Genomic DNA, 25,157 nt, shown 5'->3' with positions numbered 1-25,157 from the left:
TGTCTAATATTCAATAGAAAAAAGTAAAAGGCTTTTAAATACATTTAGTTTTCAAATGAAATCACTTCATTCTTAAATTGTTTCTCTAACATAAATGTTATAATACTAATAAAAGGGAGAACATTTTCAAAGTAGATGTTTTCTCTAAGCATTCTAACTTGGATGGTTACATGACATGCTCATTTATTTCTAGCTGCAATATATGACTTTCACATGAATTTGGAAAATATGTACAACTAGCATACACAATTGTCAAGAAATATTTATATTTTGTTTAGCTAAAATATTTGGTAATAACTTTGTAAATGCATACCAACCACATCAATTCAGCTCTATAAGGCACTACAGATGCTGTTTTAGAAATGTTGCTGGCCCTGTACTTTTTTTTTTAGGTTTTTCTTTTCTTTTTTTTCCATATCTTTTTATTGTAATTAATAGAAGGGTTACATTATATTCACCAGATAGAAGGTGTGTTACTTCTCAAACATTTGTACCTTTTCTCATGTTTTGGTCTTCATTTCCCTCCCCCAACGCCCACCCCTCATCTTGTTTCCCCCCCTTCCCTATCCTATTTCAAATAACTAAATAAGCACATATATATATATATTATATCAGATAACAAGGTAAAATACTGTAACAATATGAGATAACCAAGGGACAGCAAAAGAGATGAGAGATAACATAGTACATCAAGGACAACAATTACTGATTATATGGCTTTTATTTCTATATCCTGGAGGTCCTTTCATTTAGCATCGTCCTATATGGCCTTATGTAGCTAGGTTTTGCTCTATCATAAATGTCTATTAGGAGAGCCCAAGGTTTCTACTGATTATGGCAAATGAGGGAAACCATGGAGCCTATGTTCCTTTGAGTCTGGCTTACTTCACTTAATATGATTTTTCCTAAGTCTTTCCATTTCCTTATAAATGGGGCGATGTCGTTCTTTCTGACAGCAGCATAGAATTCCATCCTGTATAAATACCACATCTTGTTGATCCACTCATCAACTGAGGGACATTTGGGTTGGTTCCATATCTTTGCTGTGGTAAATAGTGCTGCAATGAACATCATTGTACTAGTAGAGGCTTTAGTATGCCTTGTTTCTGGATGGTTGGGTAAATGCCTAGTAGTGGAATTGCTGGGTCATAGGGGAGCTCTGTGTTTAGTCTTTTGAGGCACTGCCACACTGCTTTCCATAGTGGTTGAACGAGTTTGCACTCCCACCAACAGTATAGTAGTGATCCCTCCTGTGGCCCTATACTTTTAATATGAGTAACTCCTTAAGTGTGTCTCCTAGTCAGTTACATTATTTTTGTTAATTATTCTACAATCACACATTGAGTAAATATTCTACCTCTGAGAATGATGGCTATTTTGAGGTTTTGGCTTGTGTGCTTTTTTTTTTCATTGAACTTTAGAGACACCTCCAAACGCATAGGCATTTGTAAGAAGAAATACAGAGACCTCCCTGGAACCGTTTTCTAGTTATCTCTAAGGTGTCTCATGAAGCTACTGTGAAACCATAGCTGCAGTCAGCAATGAAACTTCCAGTCTTTCAAACACCCACCACGGTAGGGGTGCTCCTCCTCTTGCCCTTTCATAGCCACCGTTTACCTCCAGCTGACACCTGGCTTTACTCCTGAGGATTACTAAGCTGTGATCCACTTCCACTGTTGGAATTCAAGATTGTCTCGCAAATAAAAATACTACTCAATATGTGACCTATGCTGTTGACATATGCTTTCACTCCACATAATACCCTTTATGTCAATACAGGATATTATATGAATGGACAGGTCCTTTTTCTTTTCCTAGTTCAGTAATATTCCTGGTATGACTGCACTACTGTTGGTTCATCCATTGTCCCACTGGGAGACATGGGAGTTGTTTTCAGGTATGGGACAATATGAGTTATCATGCTGGATACTTTTTGTGTAGGTTTTTGTATACACACATACTTGTTTTATTAGACAAGTTTGGGGGTTTGCTCGGCTTCATTAACCTGCAGGTCATGTGTTTTGAGAAATTTTGGGAGGTGTGGCCAATGTTACGTTGAACACTAATATTCATCCTGTCTTTCTGGTACTTCCATGACACAAAGTTCAAATGCTCTGTTATAATCTCTAGGGTTTCCCAGCCTCTGTGTCTTCTTCCCCCACCCCCAAGCCCCCAATCTATCTCTTTGTAACTCAAATTGTGTAATTTCTATTGCTCTTTCAGTTTGCAAATTTTTTGCTTGCTAAAATATCCTTTCTCTTCCATCCTTCTGCTGAGTACATCTAGAAAGCATTTTGCTTCAGAACCTCATGTTCTTTTCTTGGCTTTTCCAAGACATCTCCACACATATATCCTGTCCACACAGCCTTATCAGGCAGAAAAACTCAGTATCCTTCCCATTTTCCCTACGATTCTCTATAAATGAAACCAGAGTTCTAAGCCAATCAATGTTCTGTCAAATAGAGTCCCCAGTACCATGTCTTGCCCAATCTTTAATGTGGAATGTAGACATTCCAGGAGAGCAAGAGCCTATACTTTTTTCACAAATCACTCCATGCTCAACCCTCCATCCACGGAATCTTACCTGAATACTACCAATCCACAAGGTCCTTCTGGGTGACTGTATTCAGATGTATTTTTCCATCTTTAAAACTTCATAATTCTTGTTTTTCAGTCACAATACTCTAATAATTATATTTGATACCCTTATATTATAGTCACTAGGCTGACCCATATGAAATTGCTGATGATTTTACCTATAAATATGGCAGTTCCATGTGCTTTATTCTGACACTTCTCTTGGTTTCACTAGTATTTATGAGACATGGTTAAATTTTTATCTCTTTTGGTTTTCTTTTTTGTTTTTTTTTTCAGCTAGACCCCTCCAGCCACCCAGAAGCCAGGAACACTGGGAGTGTTTTTAGGTTGTGTATCAAGTTAAACACTCTTAAATCAATAAACATTATATATATATATATGCGTGTGTGTGTATGTGTTTGTAAAATCAATCCTCTGTAACAATTAGTCTAACTAAATATGAAATGCTGAAATATTTCACTAACCAAGCCTATATGTTAGAAAGGAGGTACTTTTGCATCTAAAAGTTCTGGTAATATTCTGTATTTGTATTCAAGGAGCAATTTAAAAATCATTTATTTGTGAAGGAAATAGTCTTGGATTTAGAGGTTGGCAGGTACACTGAAAAGCTTTTTAATTGACTGAATTTTTTTAAAAATCAAAACATTTCTTTAGCACAAGCACTTCACTTATAAAAACAAATTGCCTAAAAGCCAGGCACAGCAGTTTGTTCAGAATGAGCTGCCCACCAGCCCAGTGGCAGCAAAAGGGGCAGGAAGAATGATGGGAAGATTTGCATTTCTATAGCTTCTTTGTATTCCTACATTCCAAAAGCATTCCACAAAGCAGTAAATATCAGGGCCCAGAAGCAACATTGATACAAGTAGATAAAAGGACTGACTGGACTGGTGTTAGTCAGAGGGAGTCCCTTAACAGGCTGTGGTCTCCACACAGATGGAAGCAGGAGAGCCCTATTTAAGAGAGGTCATATTTATGGGCCATATTTAAGAGAGGGAAACCTGTGTTCTCGGGGCCCTGTCACATCACCAGAGCCAACCGCAGAGAGGCCTGGCTCTTTCTTCCTCCCACAGTCACTTTGGAAAAGGAAGAATTGCATATGTCCACCATCTTCCTAACAACAGAGCCATCTCATTGGTGGCTCTGCGCACCATTCACCCAGCCAGCTCCTCCCATGCCTACAATCAAAAGAGGCTGGGTATGTGCCAATGGTGCTTGGCCAATGGTACAAGATGTCCTGGAAGCACTGAGCCAGGAGAGCACAGCAGCTACCCATTCTGTGATTGCCAGGATCCAATTCTAGGGGCGACTGTAACTGATCCTTCTGAGAACGTGACACACAGAAATACATGCTGTGCTCCTGTCTTCCTGACCCACCGCTCAGGCACTGGTATTTATTCTCAGAGATGGCTCTCTACTATAAGTAACAGCAGCTCTGACTGTCCTCCAGGGGTCACAGTCAGGTTACAACTCCTTCACCATGCAGGGGTGAGTGGGAGCCATTGATTAGGAACAATTTATTTCAAACTTCTTCATTAAGATTCAAATAGAATAAGGTAAACATTGAACAGTGGCAGGAATTATACCTTTCTGCTCTTATAAGTCAGTAAACATTTAACCAGAGTCCAGTTTCTTCTCCTGAATATCTCTCTCTCTCTCTCTCTCTCTCTCTCTCTCTCTCTCTCTCTCTCTCTCTCTCTCTCTCTCTCTCTCTCTCTCTCTGTTTTCTTCTAATTCTTCCTGCTTGTTGTTTTAATACATAATTAAGAAGGTCAAAATTAATGAAGTAGTGTGGAGTAAAGTTTGAGGAATCCCTGGGCACTATTTATTCTATTAGCTCTCATGCACGGAGGTCAAGTTGGCAGTGGAGGTGGTACCAGCAAAGGGGCTGGCTGCACTCCTGGAAAGCTCCCCCCAGGGAGGCTTACCTGCACAGTCAGGTCATTTGGAAGCTCCTTCCCTGCAAAAATCACGCGCAGCTGGTCAGCCGGAACCCCCTGTCGCTTAGCAACCACTTCCTTGAGCTGGAAGATGCTGGTGTCAGAATCGACCTCTACTGGGAAACCATGACTGGAGTTGAACCTGACAAACACTGACCATGAAAATGGAAAGGGAGAAAAAAAGAAAGCATTATTTCAAGCCCGTAAATAGCAATCACAATATTTCTGAACCAACTTACCCCTCACCCATCTTCTGTGAGTGGCATATGGTTCCTTTCACTTATAACAGAAAATTTAATAATATACAGTAGGGTGTGGAAAAAACGAAACAAACAGAATTCTCCCCATGGGATTTTCCCTCTTATATATTAGTCAGTGACCCACAAACCAAAACTGTGTTTTGTCTTTGACATCCATCCTGGAAAACCGAGGGACTCAGCAGAATACTGCTTGATTGGAATCATGAGATTCCCATGAGTTTCTCAAAGACATTCAGCTCTGACAGCCAGAGCAAACTCTCACTCCCTCCACAATCCTTCTGAATAAAAAGAAAAGGCAATGCTCCAGGAGGAAGAGGAGAAAACTCAACCCACTTCATAGACTGGAGGGAAGGCCCTCAGAGGCCTGTGCCTAGGAGCTCTGGGCTCTGCTGGTGCTGGCCAAAGACTTCCCCTGGGTTTGCAAAAACATTAATTTGCCTTTTCTTGTAAAGCTGCTATGTTAGAACCATTCCTTCAGACTCCGGCTGGATCATACAGCCACCCCTCCCACCATGGCATTGCTCAAAGCAGTTGTGACTCTGCTCCACCTGCCCTTCGTGCTCATTTGTCCTTTCATTGCTCTCCATCAGGCTGGTGTTACAGTCTTTTCATATTCCTGCATTATCTTCCTAACTGGAGTCTTGCTTGGTCTATACTCCCTTACGAATGCCCTGATACCTTTCCGCAACATAAGCCTTGTTGATATAGCTCCGACCTCATACTATTCAAATCCCTTAAAGATTTGTCCCTTCCACTGGGAATAAAAATCCAAGCCTTCTCTCTTCTGGTACAAACCTATGCTCCAGTGCATTTTCTGTTAGTCCCCAATGTATCTCATTTCCAATCTCTTGCTTTTGTGCATGCCTTCTCTCATTGACCCCTGAATTCTGTCCATCTGTGTAATCCATTTCCAATTGACCCCTTGCACAGAGCCTGTGCTAACAGCCCCAGCAGGAAAGATGCCTCATCAGGGCTCCAACAAGTGCTTTCTCTTAAGATCTCCTAAGACTTGCCATTCACAATGGAAGCAGTTATTCTCCATGAATTCCAGCCAGGAAGATCTATTTATCAATCTTCTGTACTCCTTTACTTGCTTGCACCTTTACTAGATTTGGGGGGAACACATCAACACACTTCAAACTGTGAATGGTGTTATCAGACACATCAAATAACCATGTTCAAGAAGTAATGTACTCACTACCTTACGAATGTAACTGTGACCCCACTATACATCACTCCGATAATAAAACTGAAATTAAAAAAAACAGGATAAGAAAGAGCAACAAAAAGTCTTTTCAACATAATTCAGATATTCCCCCCATCAAGGGAAGCAGTAGAAATGAAATTTTAAAAAAGGATCAGTAAAAAAAAATGCTCCTATGCAAAGCTAAGAGAAAAGGACAAGAAACAATGGTTATAAGACCTGATGAACTGAAAATGATAGCAAAATGAATCTCATTTTATAACTATGAATAATATGTTTTGTTTGTCTTTTACTTATTTTGGGCACCCTAGGGTTTGAACTCATGGCTTCATATTTGCTAGATGGACATTCTACCACTAAACTATGCATCCAGCCCATGTTTGTGTAATGTTATTTTTTATTGTAATTAATAAAAGGGTTACATGATATTTGCCATATTGAAGGTGCATTAATTCACATACATTGATACCCTTTCACATGTCCCTCCCCCCCACCGCCCCCTGCCCTGTCTAGGTTTTCCCCCCTTCCCTATCAAATTTCAAATAATTAAATACAAATAAATTCAATATATCAGATAACAAAGTGAGATACTATAACAATATGAGATAACCAAGGGACAGCAAAGGAGATGAGAGATAACATAGTACATTAAGGACAACAATCATTCGTTATATGGCTTTTGTTTCAATATCTTGGAGGTCCTTTCAATTAGCTTCATACTATATGGCCTTATGTATCAAGGTTTTGCTCTACTGCAGATCTCTGCTAGTAGAGCCCAAGGTTTCTATGTAGTGTTATTTTTAAGATGGGTGATGGCTCATGCCTATAATCCAAGCTGTTCAACAAGCTGAAATCTTAGGACCAAACTTTCAATCTAGCCTAGAAAAGTCTTTGAGACTCCTTCTCCACTTAATGTGAAAAAAATATGAACTGAGAGTTTGGTTCAATGGTAGAGCACCAGTCCTTAGCAAAGAGCCTAAGTAAGAGCATGAGGTTCTAAGTATAAGCCCCAGTATAGGGCATGAAGAAACAAAGAAATAAATGAACAGGTTCTATTAGTTAATATTATCCAACATATATGTGGTCATATATATATATATATATATATATGTGTGTGTGTGTGTGTGTGTGTGTGTGTGTGTGTGTGTGTGTGTGTACATACAAAAGAGGACTAAGAGAGGAAAAAGAGACTGGGACAAAACAATGGAGAATTATCCATGAAAGGAAATAATGCCCTAAATTTTAAGTATCTGATGAAGAAACCAAATGTTCATATTTTCACTAAGAAGGATAAACATGACTGCATCCATTTCAAAGGGACATGGGAGTGAAACTACTGGAAGTCAAAGCAAGGGATCATATTATAAAAACAACAAGGAATATTTTACACATGCTAGGCTGAAATTATGAAGTGAATGATTAACCTTTGTAATTCTAAAAATACTTTAAATAATCATTTGAGAGTCCAGATATGAGTGAAAAATATAGGGGATGAAAAGTACATAGTAAAATTATAAACCAGATAAATCATATCAATAATGGCATTACATTTTCATGCAACCAACACCCAAATATACAGACAGAGACTCTCAGAATGGCTGCAGTTAAGACTATGGATTGTCTAAAAGGGTGGAAGTTGAAATATAAAGACACATATATTTTGAAGTACCTATTCTTTTTACCAAGCACAAAAAATTCTTAAGAAGGAAAAAATGGCAATACAAATATCACATAACATAGATCTTAAGACAAAGCAACTAGAACACAAAATGATACTTCAGGTTGTTCTTCCAGCATTTGGAATATGGGAAGAAACTCAAAAATCATATGCTCCATCTTCCCACTCCTCCCCAGTACAGAGTTGGAAAAGGGGCCAGTAACTCCTTTGGCCATACTCTTAGTATACAGGTCTTAACGTGGCTTCCAGGTTTCCACAGGGGTGACAAACAGCTGGGTAAGACCATTGGACTTCCTGGGAGGTAAGAGAACCAGAACCATAGCAAACACCACTACCCCATCTTCACTTATGGCTTAGAGACAGCTGTTTTCTATCAAAAGATTCACATGGAATTTGTAACCATTTGGACTTCTAACAATATCACACAGTTACAACCTCTTATTCTGTTCCTCAAATATTCCTATTTCATCTGGTTACAGTGGCTCATGTCTATGATCCTAGCTACTAGGGAGGAGGGTCAAAACTGAGATGGCTCAAATCTGAGTAATTCTTGCCTTGAATTGGCCAGCAAAATGCTGACGTTGAGGTGTGACTCAAGTAGTAGAGTGCTTGCTATATGCAAAAAGGCAAGTGAGGATAGAAGTCAGGATAGAATGTAAGTCCCAGTACTTACATATAAGATGAGATTATAAGAAATAAAAATTCCTAGTTCATATGATTTCTGTGAAAATTATACTAATTAACATAAGGAAACACTTTAAACATAGAGAAAGCCTGGTGGACCAGGCCTGCAGTCCCAGATACACAGAGAGCAGTGAAGAGATGCTAGTGGTTGGAGGCTAGGTTAAAACACTTATTGAGACACTTTCAAACATGGTAGAAAACACCTGTAATCCTGAGCAAGAATAGGGCAAAAAGCACAAGACCACATCTGAAGAATAAATTAACAAACACTTGAAGGACTGTGGGCTTGGCCTAAGGATTAGGGGGAACTCCCACCACAAGGCCTGGGTTGATGACACAGCACACTGGAAGCTTCAGGAACTACAGACTCTCATTCAAGGCCTAAATAGGCATTAAAACTTATTGTGTCTTTGGGGCCAGGAGTTTGGCTTAGTGGTAAAGTGCTTGCCTACCATGGACAAAGACCCCAGGTTCAATTTCTCAGTACCACATGCATAGAAAAAAGCCGGAAGTGATGCTGAGGCTCAAGTGGTAAAGCTCTAGCCTTGAGAAAGTCCACGGAGAGTGCTCAGGCCATGAGCTTAAGCCCAGGATTGGCAAAAAAAAAGTTATTGTGTCTTTAATGTCAATTGCATAATAGTAGTGTTTGGGTAAGTTAAGATATGCCTCTTATTTTCTTTCAGTAAGACAAATTTTCCTAGTAGAGTTTTATTTCACCACACTTTATAAAGTACACTATAATTGATGTAAAGTAATTTCAGTATACCAATAATGACAGCTTCTATTTAGGTATAGCTTTCAATTTTCAAAATGCTTTGATCGACATTATCTCTGCTCATCTTTACAACACTGAAAGATAATTGGGACAGCTCTTGCTACTCCAACATGCAAAATGAAGACTTAAATGAACAAAGAGGAAAAGTGGCTTGCTCACAAGTTACCCAGAAGGAAAAGGAACAGAAATCATTGGCCTTCTCCTTCATATCAGTGACTTCCATGGGGGCAGGGGACATGACAGGGAAGTGAGAATGCTCCTCACACACTGTTTCTCAAACTTAGCAGGCCTCAAAACAGGTCTCTGGCTGATCTGAGACTGAACTGGCATCACTTGACTGGCACTGAATTGGATTGTTGTGAATCTAGGAACAAAATATACTATATGTATTCAGAAAAGTCAATGGGTCAAAATCTTTCATACAGTATGTTTTCTCCCTCCCTCCCTCCCTCCCTCTCTCTCTCTCTCTCTCTCTCTCTCTCTCTCTCTCTCTCTCTCTCTCTCTCTCTCTCTCTCTCTCTCTCTCTCTCTGCGTCTGTGTGTGTGTGTGTGTGTGTGTACACTCACTCTAGTTCTGGAACTTGAACTCAGGTCCTTTGAACTCAGGACCTTTGTACCCTGGAATGGATTTTTCACTCATTTCTGGTTCTCTACCACTTCCACATCTGGCTTTTTGTTATTTAACTGGTTAATTGGAACTAACATTCTCTCAGGCTGTCTCTAGACCTAGGTTTCCAGATCTCAGCCGCCTGAGAGACTGGGATTACAGATATGACCCACTGGCACCTGCCTTGGTACACTATTCCATATACCTCCCAAAAAGTGAACACGTGATGAATCACACAATTGTTTTCCACAATTTTCCAAAATGTAATTTTTAGCAAAATTAAAGATAGACCCACAGGGTTATAGGTTGAACAATTGTTGGAATAACTGTAATGAAGTATTACTCAGAAATTTCTGTTACATTGTACATTTAAAGACATAAAATGGAGGAAGCCATAAAATCTGTTCCATTTATTAGAACAAAGGTTCATAACTAAAAATGAAAAGGAAGAAGAGAATAAACCTGAATTTATTTCATACATGCAGTAATATTCACCCACAGACACATGTTACTAATTACAAAAATAATCATAGCTCATCATAAACCATCTCATAATAAAAGATGCATTTTATGTTTAGAAACTATTTGCCAAAAAAGCACCACCAAATTATTTGACTAAATATGTAATAATTCTACATGGTTTCAATAATTTATATATATATATAAATAGATCAACAATACCCCAATCCAATAGAAATAAAGTTTATGATATGAAGAAATTAAAAAACAGGCCATTTCAAGATGATTCTAAAGGTATTTAAGAATAATTTAAATAATGATGTCTTACAAAGTTACCATAAAAAGAACAAAAACAATATACAATTTCAGTCTACTAAAAATGACCTTTTACATGTATTGTTGAAATGGTGACGATGAAGAGTAAATGATATTTTTAACATTATACTGAAAACCTTATAATATTAATGCACTTGTTTCTTATTAAAACCTTAATATTTATGATTTGCCAACACTGCAACTCAAAAACGTGCGAAGAAGTACATGATCTTTCAAGGTAAGTGTTTTTATGTAAGTCAGAAATGTGAAGGTTATTGACTCTGATATAATTTACTAACTCTAAAATCAAAAGCCAAGTAATAGCACAAGGCTCTGAGTTCAAAATACAGTACTTCCCTGAAATAGAAAAGCAATAAATAAATAAATGATAGAGAAGAAAAAGAAAAGAAAAAAGGAAGGAAGAAAAAGGAAAAGAAGCAAACGTAAGAAACTCTTAACAATATGCAATTGTAAAGCCAACTAGTCATTGGCTGAAGTAGAAATGAACTGTAGAGAATACAATAATGAAGTTCTACAGGTTGTTTTCTCAAATCGCACATAACATATTTTTTCAGGGATAATTTTTATTTGGTATTTTTATATTGACAGTTCCACCACTTTTGCATTGTCATTTGCTTTGATCAGAAAGGGATCAGAAGGATACCAAAAAAAAGCTTATCAGAAAGAACTATATGAAGAAAAAAGTATGCGTTAGTCTTATGTAAATATATTTCACTCTTACATATTCCCAATATACATCTTTCCCTCTCAGAGAGAGGGCAGCTTGCTAATTGTGAGCAAAATTAATTAGCCTAGACTTCTGTTTCTAATGACAGCTTGCAAACTGTCTCTTTCTTCCCCCGTTTCTTCTCCCTCCCCCTCTTTCTCCCTTCACAAAAGTTTTATGTAGTATTAAATCTGAGAAGCCGTGCCTAATGCCTATAATGTTAGCTACTCAGTAGTTTCAGATCTGAGAATCACCAGCCCACACAGGAAAATACTTTGTGAGACTCTCATCTCCAAACAACCATTCAAAAACCCCAACTGGACCTGTGGCTAAAAATGGTAGAGGGTTTGGCTTGAGCAAAAAGAGCCTATGCCCTGAGTTCAAACCCCATGACTGAAAAACATTTGTTTTAATTTTTCTAATTTTTAGAAGGAAAAGAATAAATATACTTAAATTCCTATTACTGAGTAAAGGCAGAATATAAGACACTGTGAGTCAGTCTAAATGATTAATTCATGCATGAAATATTTATGAATATATGTTCTAAAGACAGTAACATATTATTGTATAATTAACATGAGCAGTATCATTGGAATAATGTTTGGTACATAGTAAACAGTCATTACATGAGTGTTTACGTTGTATCTCATAACTGACAACAAAAATCACTATGAGTGACTAACAAAATGATTAGGTTAGTGAAGAAAACCTTATCAAGTTTATATACAAAATGCTCTTCAAAAATATCTTTCCTAACATCTCTGTAAAGTTTTCAACCAGTGACAGGTACTACAGAACTCTACAGGGCCTCACTCTGTGGTATATACATTTAAATGCAGAGGCTGGAGTCAGGCTACTTGGGTTTGTATCTGATTCTCAACATTTTATGTCACTTAGCCTTTCACTTCTTAAATACCTCCAAAAATGAAAATAATATGTGCATCTATATTAAGGGCTACTACAAGCACTAAGTGGCCTACTACATGCAAAATTCTTAGATTAATACATAGCATATAATAAATACCAATAAATGTTATCAGTAGTTAATAGTAAACAATAAAGAAACCATTTCATTTTCTGAAATAATAAATTGGAAAAGAGCTTCCTCATCATTATCAAAATAGTCTCCTATTCTTAAATACCTTTTGAAAATACTTGAACAAATATTTAGAAACCTGTACCTATGGAAAAACTAGAATCTCATCCACTGGCAGTAGCAATGTAAATGGCACAGTTATTATAGAGAGCAGTCGAAGTCATTCCTAGAATTAAAACACAGAAATTTTATTCCTATGTGCATACTCAAGAAAAATGAAAATTGGGTCCACTTAGAAATGTGCACATAAATACACTGTTCCTTTTAGCACTGTTCCTAAAAGCCAAAGACCTGTCCCTTAAGTACCCAAAGGCCCATCCTATGCCAGTGACATAGGATGAAGCATTGATACCCAATGGGAAATACAACTCTGTTAAAAATGAGAGGGATTCTTTTGCAGTTGATGAAAAGAATCAGTGATAGTTGAATAAGATAAAAATATGAAAAATTAGTGCTTTCACCATAAAGGTGTGAATTTTATAATAAGTGAATAGCATCTCAGTGGAGTCGTGTCATACTTTTTTTCTCCCAAGCAAATTTCTATCAGTCACTAAAGTATTTGGCCAAAAAACTTACAGAATAAACAATAAATGAATGTTTCTTTTATATTTCTGCCATTTTAGAATCCAAACAATGATGAGAAGAAGCAAAATTTGTAACCATCATCTTTGCATTATGTATTTTGTTTATAGTGTGGTAGTTTTGTTGTTTAATATCTCATGGTTGATATACCTTGTAGTGCTTTAAGGCCCTGTAATACTGTTAATGGTATAAAAAACTAAAGGAGACATTTTTCAACAGTTAATATATTTTTCTCTTGAATTACTCACACTGTTCTAATTTCCATATGCTCTGAAGAAGTATTAACAAGATTCAGACAAAGTTGCTGGTGACATTAAAATTCATTCATTCAAACTTCCAACAAATATTTATAGAATAAATAACTGTGCGCTAGCCATGGTGCTAAAAACTTATGTCATAAGATTCAATAACACAGCCTGGGGACAGAGATGTTAAGATGGAATTTTAGAACAGTGCAAAAATATGAAATTTGCTGCATTAGGACTTGATGTGAGCCATACATAAAATGCTTTGAGAACAGAGAGCAAGGAGTAGCTAAAAGCTGGAGGAGGTAAAAATATTCAGAGATAGAGAAAACTTATGCTTGCTATAAAAGGAAGGAAATATCCAGGGCAGAGAAGGTTTTATTGCTAAACACTGTATTTCTTGCTAATCACTAGACTTGCATTTCTATGAGCCACAGGTTACTGTAGAATGATGTGTTTGTAGTAAAGAATTAGAGGAATGGGAACATTCATGAGGTCAGCAGTGACATGTTTAACAGACTATGTCTTTTCTTCCATGAATATTTCATCTTTTACTATTAAGACAATACATTAACAAACCAAAACCATCCTGGCTACTGTGTGTTTCCAAAGGACAATGTCAAAATCACTACACATTTATGCTTGGAATAGAAAGATATTCTAAACAGTGCTTTATGATTATGATTATACCCTGAGGCCAACATCTGATTTACAAATGTACACGGTTAACTTGGCATTAACTGTGATGTTGCATGGCTTCTTACTAAGGCAACTCTAGTTCAACCACCTAAATGGATAGACTTAGAAACCCCAGCTCTACATTCATGCATGTGTACGTGTGTGTGTGTTCATCAACAATAACTTCATGCTGCATTGCTAGTGGATAACAGGCTGGTGTGTATCTTGCCATCTTATGAAATATTGTTCTACAGGTCCATCTGTGAAAAGAACTATCCTGATTGATGTTATCTCAGTACTTGCCAAATTTTAACACTGAATAAAAATACGAAGGTCTGCAAGGTAATTTTAAGAGTCAAATGGAAACTTTCTTTAGTCCCGTATGGTTAAAACTCTTCTTTGAACAAGTTATACTTGTTCTGACACAAAGTCTCTCCATGGGTTTGTTCTGCAACATCAAACTCTCATCACTGCACTTTCTTCTATTATTAAATGAGGGCAATGCTCTTAACCCATTTGAAGTGACTGCAAACTATAATAGACATTTTGGTAAAGATTACTCAGAGGAAAAACCTTCCTGTTAAATTATTATAACACCAACACTTTATAACAGAAAGAACCAAAATCTTCCTGTTGTCAGATCATTCTGCCAAAGTCCCTTTCCCTCTCTCTGTGTTAGACTCTTGCTTCAAATACAGGGAAGCCAGAGATGTGGGCTCCTCTGAAACACAGGGCAGGCGTGCCTATTGTATCTTTGAAAAAGCTTCTGGGTCCTTTCCTTCAATGCACCCTATCACATGTGCAGATGTCCCTGACCCTCTCTCTACGACTGTCCTAGGAACTGGGGCCTAGAGGAAGCTCACCATGTGGCTACTGCACTGCTGAGCAACAAACTTGTCCCTTCCTCACCAGAGGTCTCCTGCCTTTACCACCATCTGAGAGAGTGATAAACTTGCAAGGAGAGAAGTCTCAGGCCTTCACAGTTCCCTGGCTGCTCACTGGGCCTTTGACATGGCATTTTCACTATCTAGATGTTTCTTGTTTTCTATGGCATTTTCACTGCCTGGAGGTTTCCTTTCTTCCTTTCTTATTTTTTTTCTTCCAACTTCAGAAATTACACTTTAAAAAAAAGGCTGCTGGATTAAAATCAAATAATCGAACATAAGTCTTCTTTTAATCAAAGAATTTCTTTCCTATTATGTCCTTTTTGAGATGAGTTCATGAGACATGTTTAAGCTTTGATTCTAAAGCTTATCAATGAAGTTTATCAACAAGTGCTTTCAACAACAAGAACTCTCATAGTCCTAATTCCTTGTATGCAAACCTAGAAGAAAGTAAGGGGTTCCCTGCTTTGCTACTTTGAAAATTTGTTGATATGGAATAAAAGATGAAAATACTACTTTCATACTTAAGTTATCTTTTTATACTTGAGACATCTCCATATATAAAAGTCAAGAATCTTCTATTATATAAATCTAAAGACACTAAATAACTAAATTTTGGAAACCACTCTTGTTATTCAGTCTTACAAAGAATTTCATTCTCTACCTCTAAGTTTTTATTCACTTATCCTAAATTTTTTACCTTCTTTCTTGAAGAAACATTAAGTGTGAGTCTAAAATTCTAGGTATTTCCCATCAAATAATATAGTACTTACATGTGTAGTAGAACAAACTTTGAAAATAATTTCCTAGCCCGGCGTGGTGGCTCATGCCTAGAATCCTAGCTATTCAGGAGGCTGAGATCTGAGGTTCAAGGTTTAAAGGCAGACCAGGCACAAAAGGATCTGAGACTCTTAACTCCATTTGACCTCTAGAAAAATCGGAAGTGGGGCTTGGCTCAAGGGTAGGGTGGTAGCCTTGAGCTGAAGAGCTCAGGCACAATGCCCATGCCCAGGGGAAGGGCAGTAGCCTTGAGCTGAAGAGTTCAGGGACAGCGCCCAGGCCGAGTTCAAGCCCCATGACCCACAAAAAAAATCCTATTTCACTATGAACTTGTTTACAAATGTATGTTTTAAAGCCATATTCTTTTTTTGATGGCATGCCATTGCACACGGGACACCCTGAAAGCCAGGCCAATGCAGGCTCTGCCAGAGCTGCTGAGGCACTGAGAGTTTGTAGAGGCTTTCCCATGGGCTGTGTCCTCAACTGGTGAAACACTCATGGTCAGCACCACCTCACCTCATCTGATGGATGCTTATGTAAAAATTACTTACAGAATCCTGAGAATAGTCGCCACAGTGTTTAAATTCACCTGTTTATGTGTAAGTTTTTAATAATTAATACTATTAACCTGCTTCAAGAAAGTATCCACACAGTCTTGTACAAATTTATGACTAGTTCTCCCAGTCTTGGCTTGTGAGACATTAAAAATCATTAAAAATTGTGCAATCTATTCTCTAATGAAATTTGCCTTTAATTTCAATATTAAGTTACTCCAGAAATGAACTTACTTAGTCTCTTGATAATTTAAAAAAATCTATATTTCAATTGATTATTTTCATGATAAAAGAACTCATGTGTAATGTCTACTGTAGACAATTGGGTTCGAGTCTGTTGTCTTAATCATGTGTGTTAACTCCTTATTAGGCTGCACAATGTCAAAAATCATTAACTCATCATTTTGTATTTTCAACATCACATAATTCATGCTTTTAGAATCATCTGTTCATTAGTACAAGCTTCCTGGGGCAGTATACAGAAAAGGCAAAGGATTGTGGAGGAAGCATGTACAACCTGGTATGGTTGTACACAAGGAACAAAAGATCCACAACCTACAGGTCTCTAGCTTTAGAAACTGTTTGAAAGGAGAAACAATAGGTAGCAAATGATAAGACATGGAGGGTAGCAATTTGGCTTTGTATCTTTGCCATCTCACGGGCAGGAATAGAGGGGGCGATAAGGATATCAGCTACTATGATTTTAGTTAAATAGAACAAATACCTTTTTAGTTCCACATAGCCCAGTTTCTGTACCTTCATATATGGTTGGTATATTTATTGATTTTTTTTAAACTCAGGATTAGTTCAATGTAATTTGAAATTAGCTTAAAAAGATTTTTAGGCTCACAATTTTCTGATCTTTTCTGATAATATAGAAATGATTGCTCATTTAAATATAAAAAGAACAGATTTGTGCAGTAAACTTGTGTGATGTTTCATAAAAGTGTCAGTAAAAATGCTGAGCAAAGGAATATACTATGTCTGAAGTCCAAAGACATCCAGATGCAAAACAATTCTTTTCTAGAGGTATTATTTAGATAAATAATGCTATATTATTAAATAAATTTTAAGGAAGTGTTAATGTTATATTAATTATAAAAATACTGTCAAGTGCTAACAGCAGGAGAAATGTAATCTCACCTGACTTACACATACTGGTAGGGAAATATTGTCAGAATATAACATATTAAACAAAATTTTAGTCATGGCTATGTTTTTTGATAGGTTTTATGTGCTATTACAAATATACTAAAATTATTTCAGGATGGTTATAATGATATGTCAGAGATTAATAAATATTTCCACAATACCACACAGTTTCTAGTTCCATTCTCTTCCTACCTGGAACCCCTACAGATACAGTGACTAATACAGCTTAATAAATTTCTTTATATCAATATTTTTATTATGTTATTTCTTAAGATGACAACTCCAAATAACAGGTACTGCTGAAAGAACATACTAGAACCACCCATACTTTTCTTACCTTAACATACTTGTGGATATATATTTTTATGTTTATAACAGAAGGTCATCAAGAAACAGCCCAGCTTATTATTTCTGAATTGGTTGAAGAATTACGCTTGCTGGATAGGTGGAAGTATATAAAGAGAATTGATGAAGCCCTAACTGTGACAAATTACTCAAGGGAAACAATACTTTCCATGGCTTCTTCCTTTTCTCCTTACATCATGCAGTGCAGAGTAAAATGTGCATGAACGTGTCTTGAAGAGGTAGGAGAGAACTGCCTGTGTGCTAATGGTTAATTTCACCTATTCCTCAGGTCCCAACATAAACACATTGTTTTTTCACAAGTCACTGCTACATCTATTTATCCTGCAGAATAGAACAGCTTTAGTTTTCCTTTCATTTTCCCTTTTTAACACTATATATTCAGTTAAAGGTTACATGGATTGGGCTACTGCCTAATTATTAAGCAAGATAACTGAAACTATTTGCTTATTTTAAGAAATAAGCAGTTAGGCTGGCACCAGGGCTCAGATCTGTAATCATAGCTACTCAGGAGGCTGAGGGCAAGATAATCACATTTCCAAGTGAACTGGAACAGAAAAGTCCGCTAGACTTCATCTCCAAGTAAAACCAGCAAAAAAGCATGGCTAGAGGCAAGGGTCAAGTGATAGAGCATCAGCCAAACAAGTAAAATGCACAAAACTGTAAGTTCAAATCCCAGTAATGGATAAGTAAAACAAATATGTAAATCCATAAAACAGTTACTAATGTTTTCATAACTGTATCAAAAACAGCAGAAATCCATTAACTTTAAATTGACAAACATAAGTTACAGAACAAATCAATAGTTTGTAAAAACATGTATAAAGTAGAGTTGCTATTCATTGGGGGTGTGTATCATACTGTATCATATATTAATTTGTTACTGGTTTACCTGTTACTCTTCTAGTTTTCACCCAGTGAGTAGCACCATCAACCAATAGCAGAGGGAAAAACCTCAGTGGTTATTTTTTGATCATTCCTTTCCATCACTCTTATTTAACTGAGCCCTTGATTCTACCTATAAAATAAACCCTACATTTTTATACTACTATCTCCATGCTCTTGTTGTTATCTTTCTCTTGAACAAAAGCAATGTGCTTATGACAGTTCTTTCTCCTTCACACTAGCCCCTTCACGAGTCTCTTGACATAAGATTAAGCTGACATCACTTACTACTAAAACCTGTCAAGACTGTTCACAGGCATGCATGCTCCTTACTACAACCTGTAAGAAGCATAACCCACTTTTTATTTGTCCTATAACTCTAGCAGGAGCCATATTCAGTCTATGTAATTCACCATGCTCCAACTTTGCTCGGCTCTCCTTTGTGTTTTTGGAATGAGCAGCTTTCCTTCTGGATGTTAGATTTTTTTATGCTATTTTCCTCTCCCTTGAACATTTTTACTCCGAATCAACCTGGCTCACTCACATCTCTGGGATAGCATCCCAAGTGCTATATTTGTAGAGGTTCTTCCTATGACTACTTTGATTAAATGTTATTAATTATGCTTATTTATGATATATATTTCTTATTATAACTTTGGTTATTTTCTTGCTGCCAACTCAAATTTAATCTTCAGGAAACAACTTTGCTTTTTTTGTAGTCCTGGAGACTATTAAGATGCTCCGCATATAAGAACTGCTTCACATATAGAAAAATGATCCAATAAATAATATTTTCTTCTCTACAGTGTATATTCTCGATTCCATATTAAAAATGCCCAGCGCATAGAGGCATGATATAAACACATTCAACAAAGTGACAGAGAAAACTTAAATCTTGCAACAGTACTACCCAGAAAGGACTATGTTCAATAATAGTTGTGCTCTATGTACTAAGAGCAGGTGATGCATTCTTTCCATTTACATTTATAGCCTGTCCACAGGGCAAGTACAGAAGAGAGAATATTGTTTCTTACCTATGTGGGAAAGCCTATAAGCATAGGAAACACACTTTTCACAAGTGACAAGATTCTCAGTGCAGGTTTTTCTTAATGTGAAAATCTATGGGATAATGGGAGTAGTAAGTGTAGTAGGATAGTAGTCATACTAAGGAATTTTTTGAAGAAGATGGTTCACGAGTGGGTAGATACCTCCTGCAATATTCTTTGAATCCATTGCTTAGATTAGGTAAATATGGTCTAGGATTCTTCTAGGAACATTAAAACTGAAATTTATTAGTCATACCTCAGTGGCTTATGTAATCCTAGCTACTCAGGAGACTGAGATCTGAAGCTGATGGTTGGAAGCCAGCCTGGACAGGAAAGTCTGTAAGACTCTTACCCCCAATTAACCACCAGAAAACCAGAAGTAGAGCTGTGGCTCAAAATGGTAGAGAGCTAGGTAGCTTTGGGCAAAAGAGTTCAGGGACAGTGCCTATGCCCTGCATTCAAGCCACGTGAAATAAGAAAAGAAGAAAGGAAGGAAGGAAGGAGGGAAGGAAGGAAAGAACGAAGGAAGGAAGGAAGGAAGGAGGGAGGGAGGGAGGGAGGGAGGGAGGGAAGGAAGGAAGGAAGGAAGGAAGGAAGGAAGGAAGGAAGGAAATTAAAAGGAAGAAGGAAAAAGAATGAGGAAGGAAACCTACTAAGGAATTTTGCAGAGTAAAGTGAGTAGATGCATCTTCCATGTCACAGCTTGATCAGCACTTCATCAGTGCCACAGATCATTTGTTGAGCAATTAATAAGGCATATCTCAATTTTACACCCAACTTTAGTGGAGTAGTAGATGAGATAAATAATACATGCAAGGAAAAATATTTGAATCCCAAATATTATAGAATTTCTCCATGATTCTATCATCATTGTTATTTATTATTAGGTTTTTACTGAAATATTGACTTCTTACAAAGCACCCTCAGAAGCTTGCAGCCAGCCTGGTTGGTGAAACAATAAAAAGAATTACAGGTGGTCTCTTATCTAAAGAGTAAAACATTTTCCAGTACCAAATCTGAGATCTCTGTCCTTAACCATTGATAGTATTTTTACATTAGTACATTTGGATACATATATACAGAACAGATTTTTAAAAATCAATTATCATGTAAGAATTAGAAAAAAAGATGAGAAATTTAGTAAATTGTTTTTTAACAGATGATAGTTACCTATAGGGCTGAAATGAATTTTTAAATGCTGCTCCTGAGTCCAAAATGTGAAATGTATGTAAAATTGGTTAAATATGAAATCAAGTCAATTCATGCAATTAATTAGGAGTTTTATTATAAATACCATGTAAATCTTGTGGGATATAGTGGATAGAGTTTTGTTTCATCTTCTGGTATACTCATAAGGAAGCAGTCACTACACTAACCCCACTCTCTGTTTGGAAGATGCATTACACTGTAAGAAAATGTCCAGAAGAGATATCAAGAGGATAATAAGGACCTCCACTACTCTAGAAAATTGAATTGCCAAAAGACATACTATTGAAGATTTGCAAAAATGAACAGTGGAGCGAACTATGAATTATTCTCAAGCATGCAAAGAACAGGTAAGTGGAAGAACATCAGGCTAATTGTGTGTATATGCATAACCACTGGGCACAAGAAAGATGAAGTTCAAGCGTCAGTCTGAATTGTCCTGAATAAGATGTCTATCAAGGGAAGGTCTCCCAAAGTCACTGAGATGCCTTCTTGGCAGACAGCATATTTGGGATCTGAACACCTAATCAATGACAGGTTTTTAGAATTTAAGATCTTATCGTTTATGATACAAATAGGATGGGTGAATGATCTTTCAAAATTCAACTAATTTCTGCTATTCCTAGGCCTTGTTTAGGAATTGTGGACACTGCAGGGAACTTCATTAGGCAAGAATCTTCACTGGCAGGAAGCCTGAATCTAGAGAGTTTGGGACAAAATAAAAAATAAGTACAGTACCCTAATCGTTCTTCATGTCTGAGAGGTGAATTGATGACAGTGTGAGGCAAAGCTACAGTTGAGGCCCTTGTGATATTTTTTAAGTTAAATGTTATTAAAGATATATTTACCACCTTTTGCTTTTATCTCTGCTATATTTTATCCTTTTATTTTTCACTCAGCACCATCGCAAAATAATTCACGCTGAAATTAATAAAATACATTTAGCCATTAACCAAAATTTGCATGTGTGCTTTCTATTAAACCTGATTTCCCATACATTACAATTTTCCACTTTCAAAATTATAAAATAAATGTGGGATTCATTACTAAAATTTATAAATTATTAAGAAGTATAAAATGTATGTTATATTTTATAATATAATTCATCTTGTTATATGCAAAAATAACAAAAATTCTAGTCTTTGGGGAATTGAGTAAATTTCCTTAATTGTGACTGGAGTCATCTTTTGGGGTTGTCTTTAGAATTAAGATGATCTAACAAGCTGTCTTCATTAAATATCCCTTTTAAACATGCAGTTCTGGGAAACTGGTATAGAGAGCATGATGAAGTCCAGATTGCTGTGTTTAGTTAGCTCAATGGAAGCAAGCCCAACTGATGATGATAATAGGAATGTTTGATGTTTGCCTTCTATACAAATGCAGGGAAACTTGAGAAAGACACTATTAATGGTTTTTTATTGATCCAAATATACAAAACCATACTTAGAATTTTGATCTTGGTTACATCACAGAGTAAGATATTTCAAACTTCTTATTTCTCAGACTAATTACAATTTGAGATGATGTTTCAAAAGCTGTTCAGAAATAGATAAGACCCCACATAATGGAAAATTGTGTGGCCCTTCTTCTAAGGGTGAAAGCTCCTAACAGCTTCAGGATAATACAATTTCTTCTGTAAGATAAATCTGTACTATATAACTGCATATAGTATATGTAACTATATATACTATAAATAGTAAATGTATACACTATATAGTACAAATATACATATAGCAGTATATATAACTGCATATATAACTACACAAAATCCTACAGTTGTCATGTTTTAGAATTTGATGCCTTAGTCATATTTATTCATTTTACTTTATTAATTTTATAATAAAAGCTTTAGATAATCCAAGAACACATTCACTGAGTAAAATTACACATATAGACATACACAAATTAATTATAACTTCAATAATGTTTTCCTAATGTAATTATATCAATTTTATTGCAGTTACTTTAAATGTATGTTGGTCTATGTTTCTATGGGTTTAATTTTTACAATTTCCTTATGATAGAGGTTATTTTATATTAGTCCTCTCTTCTCAGGTCCTTAAAAGAAAGTATTGAGTAGATATTATTAAGCCTATTATTTCCCTTTTACATTGCTCAATTTTATAATTTTCAGTTCATTTACATGTTTATTCTCACAAAATACTAATTCCTTGGTCATTTTCTCATTAAGAAAAGTGAAAGTTTGACATATTTGTTAGTCACATATCAGAATTGGATATTTCCAGTAGAGAAACATCATTATTTCAGCAAAAATTGGAAAACAATTTCTACTCTGTTTGTACATAAATGATGTCTCACAGTTCGTCTTTCAGGTAAAATCAGTAGTCATCAGAGAAAAGAATGCAGTGACTCCAAGTCTTGTTATTTATTGGACACAATTTGAGTTTGTCTTCTCTAAATGCATTTCCTTACATTTGCCAGCTTTGATTCTGAAATTCCCAAATACGAAGACTGGGTATCTGTGCACCACACATTTTGTATCCCTTATCCCTAGAACACTACTGCTCAACTGTCAGGTAATGCCAGCTAAGGATGTCAGCCATGAATGCAACTTAAATTTTCCTTTGACAGATGTTATTTTAATATGTTACATATAGCCAAAGTACTATCATTTCTACTTCTCATCTGTATGAAAACTATTAAAATATTATGATTTCTTTTTTCCAAAACAATCTGCTGTGTGTTTCATAGTTACAGTACAGTTCAGCGGGGTCCACCTTTTGGGTGTCTAATGGCTACCAGGTTGATGAGTGCAGTTCTGAAAACAAGGTGCCTGACAATGGGATAGAAAGCTGCCAAGTGAAATACTCTATATTCTCAAGGTTCTCTATTCCTTAAATATAGTATTTGCAAAACTATATCTACAATTAAAGATTTATACCCTAGTCTGGGGATTATTTTTGCTTGTTTGATGATGTGAAAAGAAATAGCTGATAGCTGCCACCCTTTAACTTAATAATTAACTTAATGAACCAAACCATCTTTTCCTAAGTGTAATTAGAACATGACATTTTAAAGGTAATGTACTGATTCCAGGACCACTAGTTTGTGTGTGTTACTGGGAACAAAAAGGCCTTTTCTCACTCATATGAAGCTGAAACAGTATTATTCAAATGATTTAATATCTTTGAAAAAATAAATGACAGAAATATTTACATAACACAATACCGCAGGGGGAATATCCATCTTAACCTAGTGTTAAGAATGACAAAGGGGAGATAAACCAGCCTAATGCATTTTATTTATTTTCCAATATTACAGCTGGGACATTCCATATGTCTAACTTCCCTAACCTGTCAGAAAGGGTAACTAAAATGTATTTAATTCTTGTCTGCACATATTGAGTGAATAAACTGCAAACATGTTCATCATCATTTTTGTTCAGAAACAATAATACTTACTTGTTTGGGTTATTTAATTGTGAGTGAAAAAACATCAAATTGCACTTCAACTTCAGAAAAGTTAAGTAAATTGGGGAAAAAATGAGGTAGGAAGCTATTCATTACTGTGATTTAAACATGACTTTCTAGTCTACAATGGAAATTCAGTTTTCCAAGAGTCATAAAAATAACTTTTTATAAATAAATCCTATTTCTTTTAAAATACAACAAAATGTAGATTTAAAAAAATGTGTTGTGAATGACAGCTACATTGAAAGATTATCATTGTAAACATGAAACAGCATATGTGGGAGCCATATTGTATTGCAAATGTTTGGATTTTGCTAGATGGAGCTCATAACACATTCCACAATACAGAGTGACCAGGAATGAGATTAGCTAAGTAAGAGATCAGCGAAAGCAGGAAAGACATTCCAGAACATCCCACTTCTCCCATAAGTTAGGAGACATAGACCAGGGTTTGCACAGCTTTTAACACAGGATGTCCAGTGACTAGATAATAGCAGACTGAATGGAACTATCAGGAATGATATCAGGAGAAAACTGCCTGAGAAGAAAACTTTTCATGCTTGGAAGAGCTGGCCTTGAAGATTCAAGAAAACATGATACCAGAGGTCCAATAACACACAAGGAACAAAGGAAAAGGACAGGGAGACAAGAACATAGTCAATCAATCACTCATTTTTTGAAGGAAAAAGGAATTTTAAATGAAATATATTTTTAATTACAAAAATTATCCCAATCCTTCATTCCCACCAGAAAAAGGTAAATTTGAGATAAAAAATTACAACTGCTTTCTTACTTTTGTACTTACCTTCTTATATTCATATATTACTTGCCACTTTTTGATCAACAATATAAAAAACAAGTATGTGAGCAATCATTTTCACCTTGTACCCCCAAAGAGAAGGCCAGGAAACCACCACCTCAATAGCAACAACCAAAGAAGCCTTCCTAAAGTCAACAAGAAAGTGAACATACCCCTGAAAAGCTCAGTCCACTGATCTTGGCCAACAGGGC

The 25,157-nt window shown here is 36.2% G+C and overlaps 1 protein-coding gene across 1 annotated transcript in view; it reads right to left on the bottom strand.

Annotated features, from left to right (window-relative positions):
- The window catches only part of Prkn (parkin RBR E3 ubiquitin protein ligase), a 912,456-nt gene that overhangs the window by 709,561 nt on the left and 177,738 nt on the right, over window positions 1–25,157 (bottom strand). The window contains 1 exon segment of the mRNA XM_090337856.1: window positions 4,524–4,687. Coding sequence (XP_090193982.1) covers window positions 4,524–4,687 — 164 coding nt within the window.

This window comes from Megascapheus bottae, chromosome 8 (genome assembly GCF_031878675.1).
Source record: "Megascapheus bottae isolate mThoBot1 chromosome 8, mThoBot2.hap1, whole genome shotgun sequence".
NCBI lineage: Eukaryota > Metazoa > Chordata > Mammalia > Rodentia > Geomyidae > Megascapheus > Megascapheus bottae.
The sequence above is the reverse complement of the archived record's forward strand: the minus strand, read 5'-3'. Positions and strand labels throughout refer to the sequence as shown.